Raw genomic sequence first — 14,980 nt, 5'->3', positions numbered from 1 at the left:
CAGTAAGAAAATAAGTTTTCCAAGAAAATAAATCCTCATTAAATACAGTATGAAAATAATTTTTATGTGAGAACTTTATAATTAACACATAGACATAAATGCACATGAAAACAAGAGTATTTACGAAGAGGACCTGTTTTACATATCATCCTTACGATTCTTACTTCTTACTCCCCCCATTCTTCTTATTATATAGCCATTGTACTAAGGGTGCCATTACAAAACACATAATATTTAAGAATGTAAAATTCTGCAAAACAATAAGTAGGCTAAAATAGAAACTGATTTGAGACATTTACATAAAAGTACGTTAACCGGGTGACCTGTGTTCTAAGTGCTTTATGTGCTGTCTCATACAATTCTCACAACTCTGTAAGACAGATATTGTTACCATTTTATATATGAGAACAAGAACACTAGACCTGGCAGTTTGAGAAACTTGTGTCCGTAATCAGAAGGACACTTGGTAAATATCCAAGTCAGTACTTGAACCCAAATCCATCTGACTCTAATATCTACGCTTTTTCTAATATTTCATACTATTTCAGAAAAATAGTAATTTGACTCATAAAAATAGTAATTCAACTCATTTTTCAAATTATGAATCATTGGTAGAAATAGTTCTATAACTGAAATCAGAAGACATTAAGCAAATTATGTATCCAGTGTGATTCTACCTTTCATTTTTTTATTTTTTATTTTATTTTTTTCTTGAGATGGAGTTTTGCTCTTGTTGCCCAGGCTGGAATGCAACGGTGGGATCTCAGCTCACTGCAACCTCCACCTCCCGGTTCAAGCAATTTCCTGTCTCAGCCCCCCGAGTAGCTGGGATTACAGACGCCCACCACCATGCCCAGCTAATTTTTAAAATATTTTTAGTAGAGACAGGGTTTCACCATGTTGGCCAGGCTGGTTTCCAATTCCTGACCTCAGGTGATCTGCCCACCTCAGCCTCCCAAAGTGCTGGGATTACAGGCGTGAGCCACCGCGCCCAGCCGTGTTTCTAACTTTTAAACGGGGGTAGATAAGACCTCTTCTTTCCCAAGAAGTAAAAGTTTTTTATAAATAATATTTGAAGCATTTTGAAAAGCTACTACCATATAAATACAGGATGTTTACTAACAAAACAAGATATAGCTATCTAATAAACACATATTTAAACAGCTCTGATACTGACTTTCTAAACATTATAATAAAAACCAGACACGTTTCCCAAATCGTTTACATTAACCTTATTTTATCTGATATTGGCATGGGGAAAAAAGTTTTTTTAAAGAAGAAAAACTGGAAAAAAAAAAATTCTGCATTTTCCCATATAATTCTCTCTCAAAAAGAGGTGAATTCTGTTCTTCCTAAAATTATTTTTTGATTCAAATTACATGCAGAAGAATATTAAAGGATGATGAGACAAATAATAGTTCTCACTAATATATATGCAAGATATACCTGAATTTCTTTCTGTATTTCTTCTGAGACTTTAGACTGTGTTAACTTGTTTTTGTAGGCAATTTTATAACTCTTGAGTAACTGCCTGTGCTTTTTTATATTACTCCATGACCACATCTGTGTATACCTTCTTATATGAACTTCAAGAACAGAGTCAATTGCATATTTCCACCTGAAAATCAAATTTTGTTAACATAAATGTGAATATAAAGGTTTAAGACAAAACAGGAAAAGTCTTGACTTTTTAGAACTTACGCTGTCAAATTTTTTGTTCTTCTTAACTCTCTTCCTATAAGAGCTCAGCAATTCCCAGTAAAATTGTCTGACTTAAATAGACTTAGATATAAGAAAACATTTAAAGAAGAGAGTTTGCCAAAGCAAAATCCAAAAGGCACAAAATGACACGTGGGAAATAGTATTCCAGTATGGTTATAACACTGAGTCTACGTGGGTGACTGATAAGCGATAAAACTTTTAGAAAAATGTTGAATGTCTTGAATGTTAAGAATTTGGGAACCAGCCGGGTGCAGCGGCTCACATCTGTAATCCCAGCACTTTGAGAGGCCAAGGCGGGCAGATCACGAGGTCAAGAGACTGAGACCATCCTGGTCAACATGGAGAAACCCCATTTCTACTAAAAATACAAAAATTAGGCTGGGTGCAGTGGCTTGCGCCTGTAATCCCAACACTTTGGGAGGCCGGGGAGAGTGGATCTACAAGGTCAGGAGTTCAAGATGTCAAGATGCTGAAACCCCGTCTCTACTAAAAATACAAAAATTAGCTAGGCGTGGTGGTGGGCGCCTGTAATCTCAGTTACTTGGGAGGCTGAGGCAGGGAGTTGCTTGAACCCTGGAGGCGGAGGTTGCAATGAGCCGAGATCACATCACTGCACTCCAGCCTGGGTGACAGAGCAAGACTCTGTCTCAAAAAAATAAAAATACAAAAATTAGCTGGGCGTGGTGGCACACACCTGTAGTCCCAGCTACGTGGGAAGCTGAGGCAGGAGAATCGCCTGAACCGGGGAGGCAGAGGTTGCAGTGAGCCAAGATAGCGCCACAGCACTCCAGCATGGGGTCAGAGCAAGACTCTATCTCAAAAAAAAAAAAGGAATTTGGGAAACTAGGAGCAGAAATACAAGTGGATGTTCATATGAAAAAAGTAATACGGACATACAAAAGAAGTGAAAGCTGTTTTTATAAGTAATCAATATATTTACTATTTGTCTTTTAATACTCTTGCCTCTTTTTTTAAAGTGGTTGAATTACTTGGCTTTTGAAAGTTGCTTAACTCTGACAGTAACTAAATATATGATTATATGTTCCTCACAAAACAAAAAACAAATTCTAACTTACCATTGTCGACCATTGGTATGAAGTGGTAAATAAGGCTTGTATTTCCTATAAGGCGCATTCCTAACCATATAATCCACTGACTCCAAAAGGTCAATCATACTTAAGTACTGTTAAAACAAAAATAAAATTATATTTATTACATTGTACATATAAATAAAGACTAAATTTCATTCTATTTTTCAGTCTAGTGAGACTCCAAATTCCCTGAACAATGTTGCCTGTTAGCCCAATAATATACTATATTTCATTAAATTTAAGATGCTATCAATTATAAGTATACTACAGTTCATCAAATTTAAGACACTATCAATTTTAAGTTGTAATATAATTTTAGGTTCTACTATAAAAGAAAACTGCTGTTAATTAAATTGTGTTATCACCAATATATACATCCTATTTTCAGATGTTAAAATGTAAACTAAATTAACATCTTAGAAACAATGAAATATGGTATCTGTAAATTATGATATAAAATATGCCTGTTTCTAAGACTATATATTTTTCCTCTGGACCATCGTTTCAGCAGTAGCTAGCTATGAGCTGATTTTGAAATTACTGCAAAAATTATTTGCATGACTAAAGCAAGATAAAGCTATTTAAGCAGCCATCTTACCATCAACACAGCAACTCTGTGTAGATCTGACAAACAGCTCAAATGGAGGGAAACATACACCCAGAGGCAGCACGAAACCAGAGAAGATTTTTAAACAGGGGCAAGTCTAGCTTCCTCCTCTCTAATTTTTCCCAATGCAGTTCTAACTAAAGGTTACCTACCATGCGGCTGTTCATCACTTGAAATGTGTCTAGTCTGAACTTAAATGTATTTTAAGTGATGTAAAATGTCTCATTACAACTTTTTACATTTATTACATGTTGATATGATTAATATTTTGGAAATATTAAGTTAAATAAAATGTATTATTAAAGTTAATTTCACCTTTTTCTTTCTACATTGTTAACACAGCTACAAGAAAATATAAAATTACAACTTGCATTACATTTTTATTGAACAGAATTGTACAAAAAAGCTCAATTAGCTAAATCTCCTGTCCTCCTTTCACTTCCAGTTCACCAAGCCTGTCACCCCAACTCTCGGGGCACATAACCACACTTGGGAAACAAATAGTGGAAAAAGCTGCCAACATTGCTGTTCTAAAAATTAAAAGAACAATATTTAATAAGAGTGCCTTCCATTAAAAACTGAGGAGGGAAAAACACATTAAAATCTTCCATCAACAGGTCAGGCATGGTGGCTCAAGCCTGTAATCCCAGCACTTTGGGAGGCCGAGGTGGGCAGATCACAAGGTCAGGAGATCGAGACCATCCTGGCTAACACAGTGAAACCGGTCTCTACTAAAAAATACAAAAAAATTAGCCGGGCGTGGTGGTGGGCGCCTATAGTCCCAGCTACTTGGGAGGCTGAGGCAGGAGAATGGCGTGAACCCGCGAGGCGGAGCTTGCAGTGAGCTGAAATTGCACCACTGCATTCCAGCCTGAGCGACAGAGTGAGACTCCAACTCAAAAAAAAAAAAAAAAAAAAAAAAAAAAAAAAAAAAAAAAATCTTCCATCAACAATTGTGAGCCAAATGGAAATAATTTCCTTCCCTACAGTTTGATATGATTCTCCACAATTTAGGAAAAGACAAAATAAAATTTTTAAAAACTACTTCTTAAATTTGAAATTCATTTTCTTTAAAACGAAAATTTTTAAACAGTCAAATCTCAATATAATGAACCCCAAAAAATCACCAACCACTAGAGAAGTAATAATCACAAATAAAAGCAGTCAAGATTCAAGGTTAATCAAAGCTGGAAATATCCACATGAATCATACCTGAGGTTTGGTCAGTTCAATGGCAATATTTTGTATTTCTATGTTCCAATCCAGTTTGGGTGTTTTGAGCTCTGATTCTGCATAAGGATTCATGTAGAGTTTTGCAGAGGCTGATATTGGCTGGAAAACTTGTATTACATGGGAAGACATAAGATATGTTTATATGCTTTTACATATAAACAAGTATAAATAATTATGAGAACACTGTTATTCTAGAAGAAAAATGATCAAAAACATGTGTAATAAAATCACTACCAAAAATATTTAAGCAATTTAAGCTTCTACTTATATGCATAATAATAACCTCAATGGTTAAAGCGAAATCTCCAAGGAGGAAATTGGAGTCCTATGCTTCTAGGTAAGAAATGTATAAAAGAGACAACAATCTACTCTTGGTTATTTACAGTCTGCATAAAATTAGACTTCTCTTCCTTGCTGCAAGACATTTAATGATTTTATTATTCATTAAAAATACTAATACAAAAAAGGAAATAAGATCTGATAAATTTCTGTCTTAATTAATCACTAGCAAAATTTAGTAACACGATCATGAATAAAATTCATTCCAAAAAAAGAATCTGCTCATCTCTTTATTATTTTCAAAATTATCATTACGTACATAACCTTAGAATCAACTAAAGAAAATAATCTTCGGGTTGAGAAGTAACATAAAAAGGTGTGTTAGGGAAGATGACAGGGTAATGCAAGGTGATAAATTTTAACTGTGAATAATATCAAAACTATAAAAACTGGTAAAAAAAAAACTATAAAAACTGGTAATTACCATATAAAAACATGTTTGCATAAGATTGTACAATATTTTCAATGGCTTTAAAGGCTAGTTATAAATGGAAAATGCCTAAGAATGAAATTGTAGATTTTCCTTAACTATTTTTTTTACCATCAATGAACCTAAATGCTTTCACAAACTAGCAGCACTTGAAAGTTTTATCATCATAAAATGTAGGAATCTGTGTAACATAAGTGCCAACTATTATCCAGCGTCAATTCAATTAGTTATAAAAGAACATGAAGAAAACAACAGTGAACCAGAGTAATATGGAACAACCTGAGAATGAAAGCTGAGAACAACCATAAAGGGGTATACTAAATAAAAACAAACCCGTAGCTTCAATAGCATGAAACTAAAATAAAGAAAACAGATGGAAAAAATAAACAAATAAGCAGGAAGCTGTGTTAGAGATCTAGTTGTAAAATAAAGGTGAGGCTGCCAAGAAATAGAAAAGCTCAGAAAAAGAATTCTCTAGAGTGGCAGGATTACGTTTACACTGCAGTAGTAACATAAGGGTGACCTCAATACCAGAATCTCAGAGATTTGGTTACTTTTTGAAAAAAGAAAGAAAGAAAACCTAAATCCTAAAACAAAGAATACAACAGCAAGCTAAGAAGAATACATGGAATTCAAAGAAGGTTGGCTGTAGGGAATGAACTACAGCTATACTGCCCTTCTCTATCTGCTATTCTCCAGTGGTGTGTGTATTATGATCTATTCCTAAATAATTAGTTATAACCCAAACATGCTGTATCATAATAGTAAGGTATAAAATTAATATACTTTGTTTGACTAAGTAACATTATCAGAAAAGTATTTTAAAATAATATATTTACTTCTATGTTTCTTCCTATAACATGAAATAAACTTTTACTATTACTTACTGTATTGATAATTTGGGGGTATATTTCCACTTGTAAGAATTTCATTTTTCAGCTGATCCTAAACAAAAAATTTGAATGAGAATGAAAAAGAAAATGCACATATATTCAGTCACACACATGCACACACACACAAAACTTGGTTCTTACATTAGTATCTTTGTTTCTCTGTTACTAGTAGTTAATAAGAAAAACACACTGAGCATTATTTACAAGTATAAAGACACAGAAGCAGATAATTTTAAGAATTCAGTATGTCTACAAACAACCTTGTAGTATGTCCCCTCTGACTCTGAAAAAATGCACATATATGTATATCCATACACTGGGATTTCAGACACATTCTAGTCAAAGGCAAATCATATGTTACAGTATCTTTCCGAGAAATACGAGATGGAAGACTGAAATTTATCCAGTTCTAAAAATTCAATTGTTCTTTCTTTATCCTCTAAGTAAATAAACATGGCTAAGATTGATTTAGCACACTGAAGTTTTGAATTAATCTTCTACTATTCAGAAAATCACCATAACAAATGTCTAAAACATTTGTCAAAGATACATGTTTTATATCTGAGAAATATTATCTTTATAATATTCTTAATCATTGTAATATGAAATATCAAAATGTGACAAGAATATCATCAAAATGAGAATGTAAAAAAGCATAAATACAGTTTTAATTTAATACCATGGACTCTGATGTCACTGTCCAGTGAATGATTTCACAAAGATCTTCAAAAACAAAACTGCTTTTCTGAAGACACATAGTGGATTTGAAAGGATGTTTTTCATATTTCTGATTTAGCGAAATACAAGTTAAACAAATGGCTGATATCCTGTCCTCATGAATGCCCTCTTACATTAAACAAATTTAGGGAGCGGGAGTGAAGTTAGCTCTTCCAAGTATACATTAATATTACCAAAATCTGTTCCCTTGATCTCTGGTAAGACATGCTGCAGTTTACATTCCAGTATGCGCTAAGACTATCAAGTCGTATAAGCTACAAGAGAAAAATGAAAAGAGATCAAGCAATCAACACATTGAAATTATGAATCAATTTTAAAAGATTATTCTGTTCACCACTCCAAAATTACCCAAATGCCATTTTGAATTTTTAAAGAAAATAATATAAAATGAGGGGAAAATATATTCATGTTATTCAGACTTTATTAAGTCTAGCATTTGCTAAATTGTGCTTTCAAGAACACTATTTCCAAGAAACTCATTCATTCAATTATCAAATATTTATTGAGAATTTAGTATTTAACAAACCCTGTAAACATTTTGCTAAAACAAAAGACATGATCCTTCCAGCAGATACGAATAGCTGTTTCCTGAAAACAGGTGGTAGCAGAGGAGTCTATGGTCAACAAGGTGGGAAAGCTACACACTAAATATCCCTCTTGGTGAGTCAGTGTTTGTTACCATATTTAAAGCTCTATAGTTTAAAATAAAATGAAATGTATCTGTTTAATTATGTATAGCTTAGTACTTTAATCAATAATCTTACTTGATTAGAGAATATTTTTTCTATAACATCTAAAAATATCTCAATATCTAATGTTCACAAAGTACCATTTGGGACCTATTAACTGTATCCTGTATCTTTACTTGATAGCTAAAGAACCTATATCTCAGAACTGGTAAGTGATTACAGAGGGTCACACACTAAGTAGCAGGGCCAAAACTAGACCCTAGACTTTTAAATCACACTCCAACAGCACGCTGTGCTCCATCAATGTTTCTTCAAGGAAATAAATTAACTGTACCTAGGAAACTAACAAAAATTTTTATTCCAATATAATACCTTGTATATAATTTTGTCTGTTTCATTTAATATGCATGGAGTCCAGTGTTCATTTGCAGTCTAAAATAAAAAAGAGAATACCTGTGAAATGTGGTATGGATGTCATATAATGGTGCTCTAATACTTGTAAAATGTAACAAAATAATTTAGGAATAAAAGACATCTTTCTTTAAGCTAATTTAATGTTACCTAATATTAGCTATCTATTTCTTTACATATATTTATAAGACAAAATCAAAGAAACAATGAAAAGAGAATTGACGTGATTCTAACTTGAGTTCATTCATTCAGAAAATAATTACTGGATTAATACGTATTTGAATTTGAACTGTGGAAAGAATTGGATATGAATGAAAACAGACAGCCAGCCTATACACTATTGAAGATGGTACACATTCTTTTCTAAAAAAACAAATAATTGTTGTGTAATAGAAAGAAAACCAGGAGGGTATGGAAATTACCGCATGACCATGTTTCTACAAGGACAGCATGTTCAGCAATGCCAAATACTAAACTTATTTAGCAGCAAGGGCGTTTTTGAGAAACTTGTTAAGAACTGTTTCAGTGGAGTAGTAGAGTGAGAGTACAATGGGCAGATAGGTAAAATGAGATCCAGATCAGAGGTGGGACAATAACTTTAGATTTAAAAGTTAGAATGTAATTGCAAAGAAAAATAAATGGTATGGATACAAAAAAGATAGGTTTGCTATTGCTATTGTTGTTATAATAGCCACTGTAATAGTTGAAACAGGAAATAATTGAGCCAGACAATGTGCCAAATGTTTTACATAAACCATCTCATTTAATCATCACAAAAACACTAAAAGGTAGGTACTACTTCAGTGAATTAATGTGGTTTTGACAGAAGGAGATTAACATGGTAAGCAATACAATAATATTTTACAGGTCTTTGATAAAATACAATAGGAAGCATAAAAGAGGGAATGGTAAATTCTAAGGAGGAAGTGAAAAAGAACGAGAAAGAAAGGTCATGTATCACGTAAGTATTAAAACTTGAGTAGAATCACCAGGCAGACAAAGAGAAGAAAGTAATACAGACAACTAAAGCAGAATGAAGAGTCTGAGCAAAGAAACAAAGGGACAAACAACAGCAAACACTAAGGAAACTACATATTCTTGTGCAACAGTATATCTGTTATCAGACAAAAGGAGATATATGACAAGTTTGTATTTTTTGCATTGTCTGCTAGAAGCTCAAAGTTACTATGCTCCCTTATGACCACGATCATTAGTTACAGCTTTCTGGAACAATTCTCTCTCTATCCTTTAGAACATAGATTCTACCCTCTTTAAAGGTGTTACTGTATACTTCTGTGGTCGAAAGCTACTTCAAAGTCATTTTGGAAACAGGCAAAGGATAAACAGTATATTAAACACTAGCTTCCTTCACTCCCTTTCCTTTGTCTCTTCAGCTCTCTTTTTCTTTATTGTTTCTGCTCTGTTCTTCAACTCCGTGTGTATCTCTACTTCTCTATATGCCCACAACATTGTTAAGCCTTCCACATAACCATGTCCTTCTTTTTCTGTTTTTCTGCCAGTCTACCACCCTTCCATTCTTCTTCCTCTTCTTTCCCTATTGAGGCCCTCTCCATATAAGTAGACATAAGGCAAACTTGTCTGGTAGGATTTATGGTTCACTGTCCTTAACTTTAAAAGTATCTAAATGAACCACATCTTCTTCTCCGTAGCAAAACCTAATTCAGCTATTTGTCTTCACTTACATGCCCCAAAACATGTTTCCTACTACTTAGTTGCCTGTAATAGAAAAAAAAATGTCCAGCCTATATATAGGCTGTCTACCCTTAAAGACCATTAAAAGAAAAATTCATTATAAAATAATCAAAATAATTTACATAGAGCCCAATGAGATGAGTGCGCGCACATACACACACATACATAAACATATGCACATATATAAGCTATTTAGAAATTCCATCTACCTATAACAAAAATGTATATCTTTCACTCTACAGAAATTCATCTTCCCCTACTTTCCCCACGTTTAAGATACAGCTTTTATTTCTTTCAAAGTATTTGATAATGATATTTTGATACTTGTTACATGGAAAGACAATTAAAAATAATTTTAAAATGTAATAATAGCATCACTAAAAATGTTAAACTTCTAGAAAGTTGTGTAGCATGATAGTACATTTAAAAAACCATAGCTCTTTGTAGAACAGTTGATTTTAGACAATTTACCCTGTGACTTCAGAATAATACTTTACAGGTTCCACAGAAGTTTTAAATAAAGCAAACATTACCAGTAGACTGAGCTCTCCCAACGTGACACCAAATGAAAGAGGCCGCTTTGGATCAGTGACCTACCAAAGAAGAAAAGATAACAGTAAAATATGCTGATGGTGAAGGCAAATCCATGTCCTTTACAATAGGCAGCAGAGGGAAACGTGTTTACAGGTTACAACCCAATTGGATATGTGGAAAACACAGGGGAGGCAAGTAATAACATGGCTGGGATTATCCATATTTTGTAGACATAACACTTCTATGCTACCAGTAAGATCCTTTCCCAGTGGAACTCTTTTCATACTAGAAGACGACTCACTAACTATGACTAACAAGACTTTTCTCTAGACAGTTAAAAAGGAATAATCTTTTTATGTATATCATCAAAGATGTTTTCACAGATAAATTTCAAAAGGTGTTACAGATAACACTGCCGTGAAATCATTTTAATAACACTTAGGGTACACAGTGGAATACTATTCAGCCATAAAAACAGGAGAACATGTTTGTTTGGGTTTTTCTGCAGCAACATGGATGGAACTGGAGGCCATCATCTTAAGTGAAACAACCCAGAAGCAGAAACACAAACTGCATGTTCTCATTTATAAGTGGCAGCTAAATAATGAATACACATGGTCAGTTTGTGGAATCATAGACATTGGAGACTTGAGGGTGGGTGAGAAGTAGTGTAAATGGTAAGAAATTTATTAATGGGTACAATGTATATTATGGGTGATGGAGACACTAAAAGTTCAGACTTCAACACTATGCAGTATATCATGTAACAAGGCTGTACTTGCACTCCTTAAATTTACACATTAAAAAAAAAAAAAGGCTTTCTTGGAAATATGAACTGTCTCTTTAAGCCTTTAATTTTCTTAACACTTCAAAATGCTTCTAGGAAAATCTCTAGATCCTTAATATTTAATTTCTTCAGTCTCTATATCCAAAATCTGTCAACATTAAGTTTTTGTTCTATTTCTGATCTTCAATATGCAAGCTGCAATCCACGGTGCTTAAACTATACCACAATGTGCACAGTGTCACTGTTTTAGACATCTTAAAGAAAAGTCTTACAGAATTGTTTGGTCATGGCAGAAACTAAGGAAACTAGGGAGAAGGGAAATGGATAATGTTCTAAATCATCCAACTGGGACTACAGAGTTTAGTCACATACAATTTTCTAAACAGAAAAAAATCCATGTGGTATAGTTGAGAAGTACGAATAGCTTTATAAGTCATTTTAATTAACATCAGACATATGATGACTTGTGGCAAAATATTTTCCTTTATTCCCACACTCATCTTTTTATACTTAGAGATACCTAGCTCAAAATAACTTGCAGCTCTTTCTGAAGAAACCCATTCGTTTTATTAAAGACAACCCTCAGTTGCTAATGTACTACCTACAAACCACAGCTATTACCCAGTGAGCATCTTTATGATAAATTATTATATTTTCTCTACACCCATTTCTTAATACATAATTGTGCAAATGAAAGAATTTCCTTCTTTTTAAAGGCTGAACAGTATTCCATTGTGTATATACACATTTTATTTATCCATTCATCCACTGATGGACAATCTTCTCTATAGTGAATAGTGCTGAAATGAACAAGGGAATGCAGACATCTCTTTGACATACTGACTTCAACTCCTTTGGCTATATACCACAGTTCCCGCTTATCCTCTGGAGGTATGTTCCAAGCCCCCTAGTGGATGTCTGCGACCACAAATAGTACCAAACCCTAAATATACTAGGTTTTTTCCTATATATACATACCTATGATAAAGTTTAATTTTACAAATTAGAAATGGGATTGCTAGATCATACAGTAATTTGATTTTTAGTTTTCTGAGGAACCTCCACACTGTTTTCCAAAATGGCTGAAGTAATTTATATTCCCACCAACAGTGTACCCAGGTTCACTTATCTCCACATAGGATTCTAATGATAATTCTTCCCCTTTCATGATGTGTTGAGTATACTTTATTTTCTTAAGTTTGTTATTAACAAAGGCATTTATGAGTGAGGTTTTTTTAAGACATTTATTTGTTAACACAATTCATTTTAATGACTCCATAAATAAAGTCAACATAAGACAGAGGTAGTATTTTTTGAAAATCTACAAATGTGTCTTGATGACTATCAAGTTACATAGGGAACTTATGAAGAAAGGAAAAATAAATTCTAGCAATGTCAGTATTGCTTTAATTCAACTCAAACTTAAAGCAAAAAGAATTAAACTCATTTTTAGAAGCAATGAACATTTCCAGGTTCCTAGATAAATGAAAAAAATTTAAGTTCTTACATGTTTCAAACTTTTAAACAAAGCAATGCATATTGTTCAAAATATGTGTTGTACTTTAATTAAAATTAGCCAGTTAAACAGTTCTTAATCAGCTGATGTTACACTTTCGGTTATGAGTGAAGTTTGGTTTCTTCTGTGCAACTACTGTTGTACATGTGTGTGAACAGTTGTGGGTGTTCAATCCAACTCAGTGGAATGTAAAGAGAATGAGACTACAGTCAAGTGACCAGAGTTTTAAGTCACTTTTTGGCCAATTAACATTACCATTAGTTATTTCATCACCTTTTAGAATCAACTCATCAGCATAAAGCAAAAATTAGTTTCTTAAAGTTATAATAAGTCTTAACACGTAAAATAAAATTTAAAAAAATAACAGAGGACAATCCAAAAACCTCTTATATCAGCTTCAGAAAGGAACACATGATAATTTTAGAGTATATTTACATACATAAATGCCTAATAAAACTAGCCTAACACAAGAAGATATGGTAGTGTACTCATAAGAAAAAAATCAATCTCGGATTTAAAAATGGGTACAGATAATCCATATATAGAAAAGTCAAGAATATTATAAAATACATATTTAATTATTAACTTAAACTTAGTAAATAAAAATTACTTACATCATCTTCATACTTAATGTGAATATCTGTGATTTTTACTTGTACATTTTTTATTACTTGAGTTGCCAATTTTTCCACAAATGTATCCTTTTTGGCTTCTTTTGGCTTATCTATTAAAAAATAGAAAAATACAAGCTCAAGAGTTGAAATTCTCATATACCTCAAAATTAATAACCAAAGGACAGCTAAGGCACTACTCAATGGAAATTAGAGCCAATAGTGTCTTTATTTATATTTTCATATGCATGTCCAACTTAAAACTTGTTTTTGAATTTACACTGTTATCTGACATTCATTTCACATTCCAAGTCAGAAATAAAGTGGCAATGTGTATAAACAACACCATGGCATAAAACCACTTTTACCTACCTTTTGAACGATCAAGACCTTTAAAAGGTTTCTTAAAATGTTTTTTGTGCTTTTTACGTTTACGTCCTTCTCAGTGGAAGCATTTTAGTGAGAAAAGGATAAAATTCAAGTTAGGAGACTACAGGACAGAAAAGAAAACAAGAGAATTCTTCCTAACAGCAAATTTTGGCACAACTCCCCTTACCTTATTCTGAACTGACCTGTTACTTCAATATAAAGACAAATTTACAAACCTTCTTTAGTCTAGAATAACTTTCTATAGTAAAGAATAACCTTCTTTAATCTAGACAATAAATTGGCAGGTGTAATTATACTAAAATTGGATAAAATCTCCACTCCCAATGCCTTTTATAATATTAATGACTTCACAAAGTTACACTTTAATTTCAATATTACCAAAATATTGGAAATGTAACAATGACAGAATATAAAATTTTCAGAAGGTTTTGATAAACATATGGTAGGAACATAGACACATAAATGAAATGAAAGGGTAAGTTGCCCACAGATGACTTCCTCTGGATGATACACTTTACAAGCAAAATTATTTAATGACTCAAGGATATAAAGAACATTAAGTGGGCATAACATGTACATTGGACTGTACACTGAATTCGATTAGGAATTCCTTTAAAACCTCATTCTCTTTCAACACTACCTCACTGCATTCTGGCATTTACCAATACCTGTATTACTCAACCTACAAATCTTCATACTGAAATTTCTATCAGGCATCACCTGCAGCTGAACTCTTGAGGCAGTCTCTGTATTATCTACTGATTTCTAGTCTCCAGCCTCAGCTCCTACTAAAGGTCCCTCTACCCTGTTACCAGATTGATGTCTTTTAAAATACTAATCACAGCCTGTTAATCTCTTGCTCAAAATTATTTAAAGGCTCTCTGCAACCTCCCAGACATAATTAAAATGTGTTTACACAATAGAGAAAGTCCTTTTATGATGTGACCCCTACGTCCCTGTCCTATTCTATTTCCTGCTGTGCATCCTTGCACTGGATACTACATAAATAATATTTATAGTTTCCCAAACAAGCCACATTTTCTCATGCCTAATGCCTCTACACATGTAATTCTGTGAACTTGTGTTGCGCTCCCTGAAGTTCTTCACCAGGCGAACTCCTAGGCAGCTTTTAAATCTCAGGTCCGCACTACTGCCTGTGCAAAGCCTTCTTAAACTACTCCAAGTAGCCCCAGAGCCTGTACCTTACAGAGAATTGCATTAAACAGTGATTATACCATATTTGAAGTGTTTGCTCAATTGTCTTGCCATCAGACAG

At 33.3% G+C, this 14,980-nt stretch overlaps 1 protein-coding gene across 7 annotated transcripts in view; it reads right to left on the bottom strand.

Moving 5' to 3' along the window:
- The window catches only part of LOC105489206 (vacuolar protein sorting 13 homolog C), a 196,008-nt gene that overhangs the window by 148,512 nt on the left and 32,516 nt on the right, over positions 1-14,980 (bottom strand). For 3 of the 7 annotated variants that reach the window (XR_011626463.1, XM_011753896.2, XM_071101246.1), the window contains exons 7-15: positions 13,687-13,752; positions 13,318-13,427; positions 10,400-10,459; positions 8,115-8,174; positions 7,227-7,307; positions 6,310-6,367; positions 4,633-4,760; positions 2,799-2,905; positions 1,447-1,618 (exon numbers count right to left, since the gene is read on the bottom strand). Coding sequence is in view for 6 of the 7 variants with exons in the window: in XM_011753896.2 (XP_011752198.2) it covers positions 1,447-1,618; positions 2,799-2,905; positions 4,633-4,760; positions 6,310-6,367; positions 7,227-7,307; positions 8,115-8,174; positions 10,400-10,459; positions 13,318-13,427; positions 13,687-13,752 (842 nt within the window). In the remaining variant the exon portion in view is untranslated. Of the gene's footprint in view, positions 1-1,446; positions 1,619-2,798; positions 2,906-4,632; positions 4,761-6,309; positions 6,368-6,994; positions 7,193-7,226; positions 7,308-8,114; positions 8,175-10,399; positions 10,460-13,317; positions 13,428-13,686; positions 13,753-14,980 lie in introns of those variants that run through there. The other 4 variants (XM_011753907.2, XM_071101247.1, XM_011753902.3 and 1 more) reach the window with 2 other exon arrangements.

The sequence above is a fragment of the Macaca nemestrina genome, chromosome 7 (assembly GCF_043159975.1).
Source record: "Macaca nemestrina isolate mMacNem1 chromosome 7, mMacNem.hap1, whole genome shotgun sequence".
Taxonomy (NCBI): domain Eukaryota; kingdom Metazoa; phylum Chordata; class Mammalia; order Primates; family Cercopithecidae; genus Macaca; species Macaca nemestrina.
Note: the sequence above shows the minus strand (reverse complement) of the source record. Positions and strands in the feature narration are given on the sequence as shown.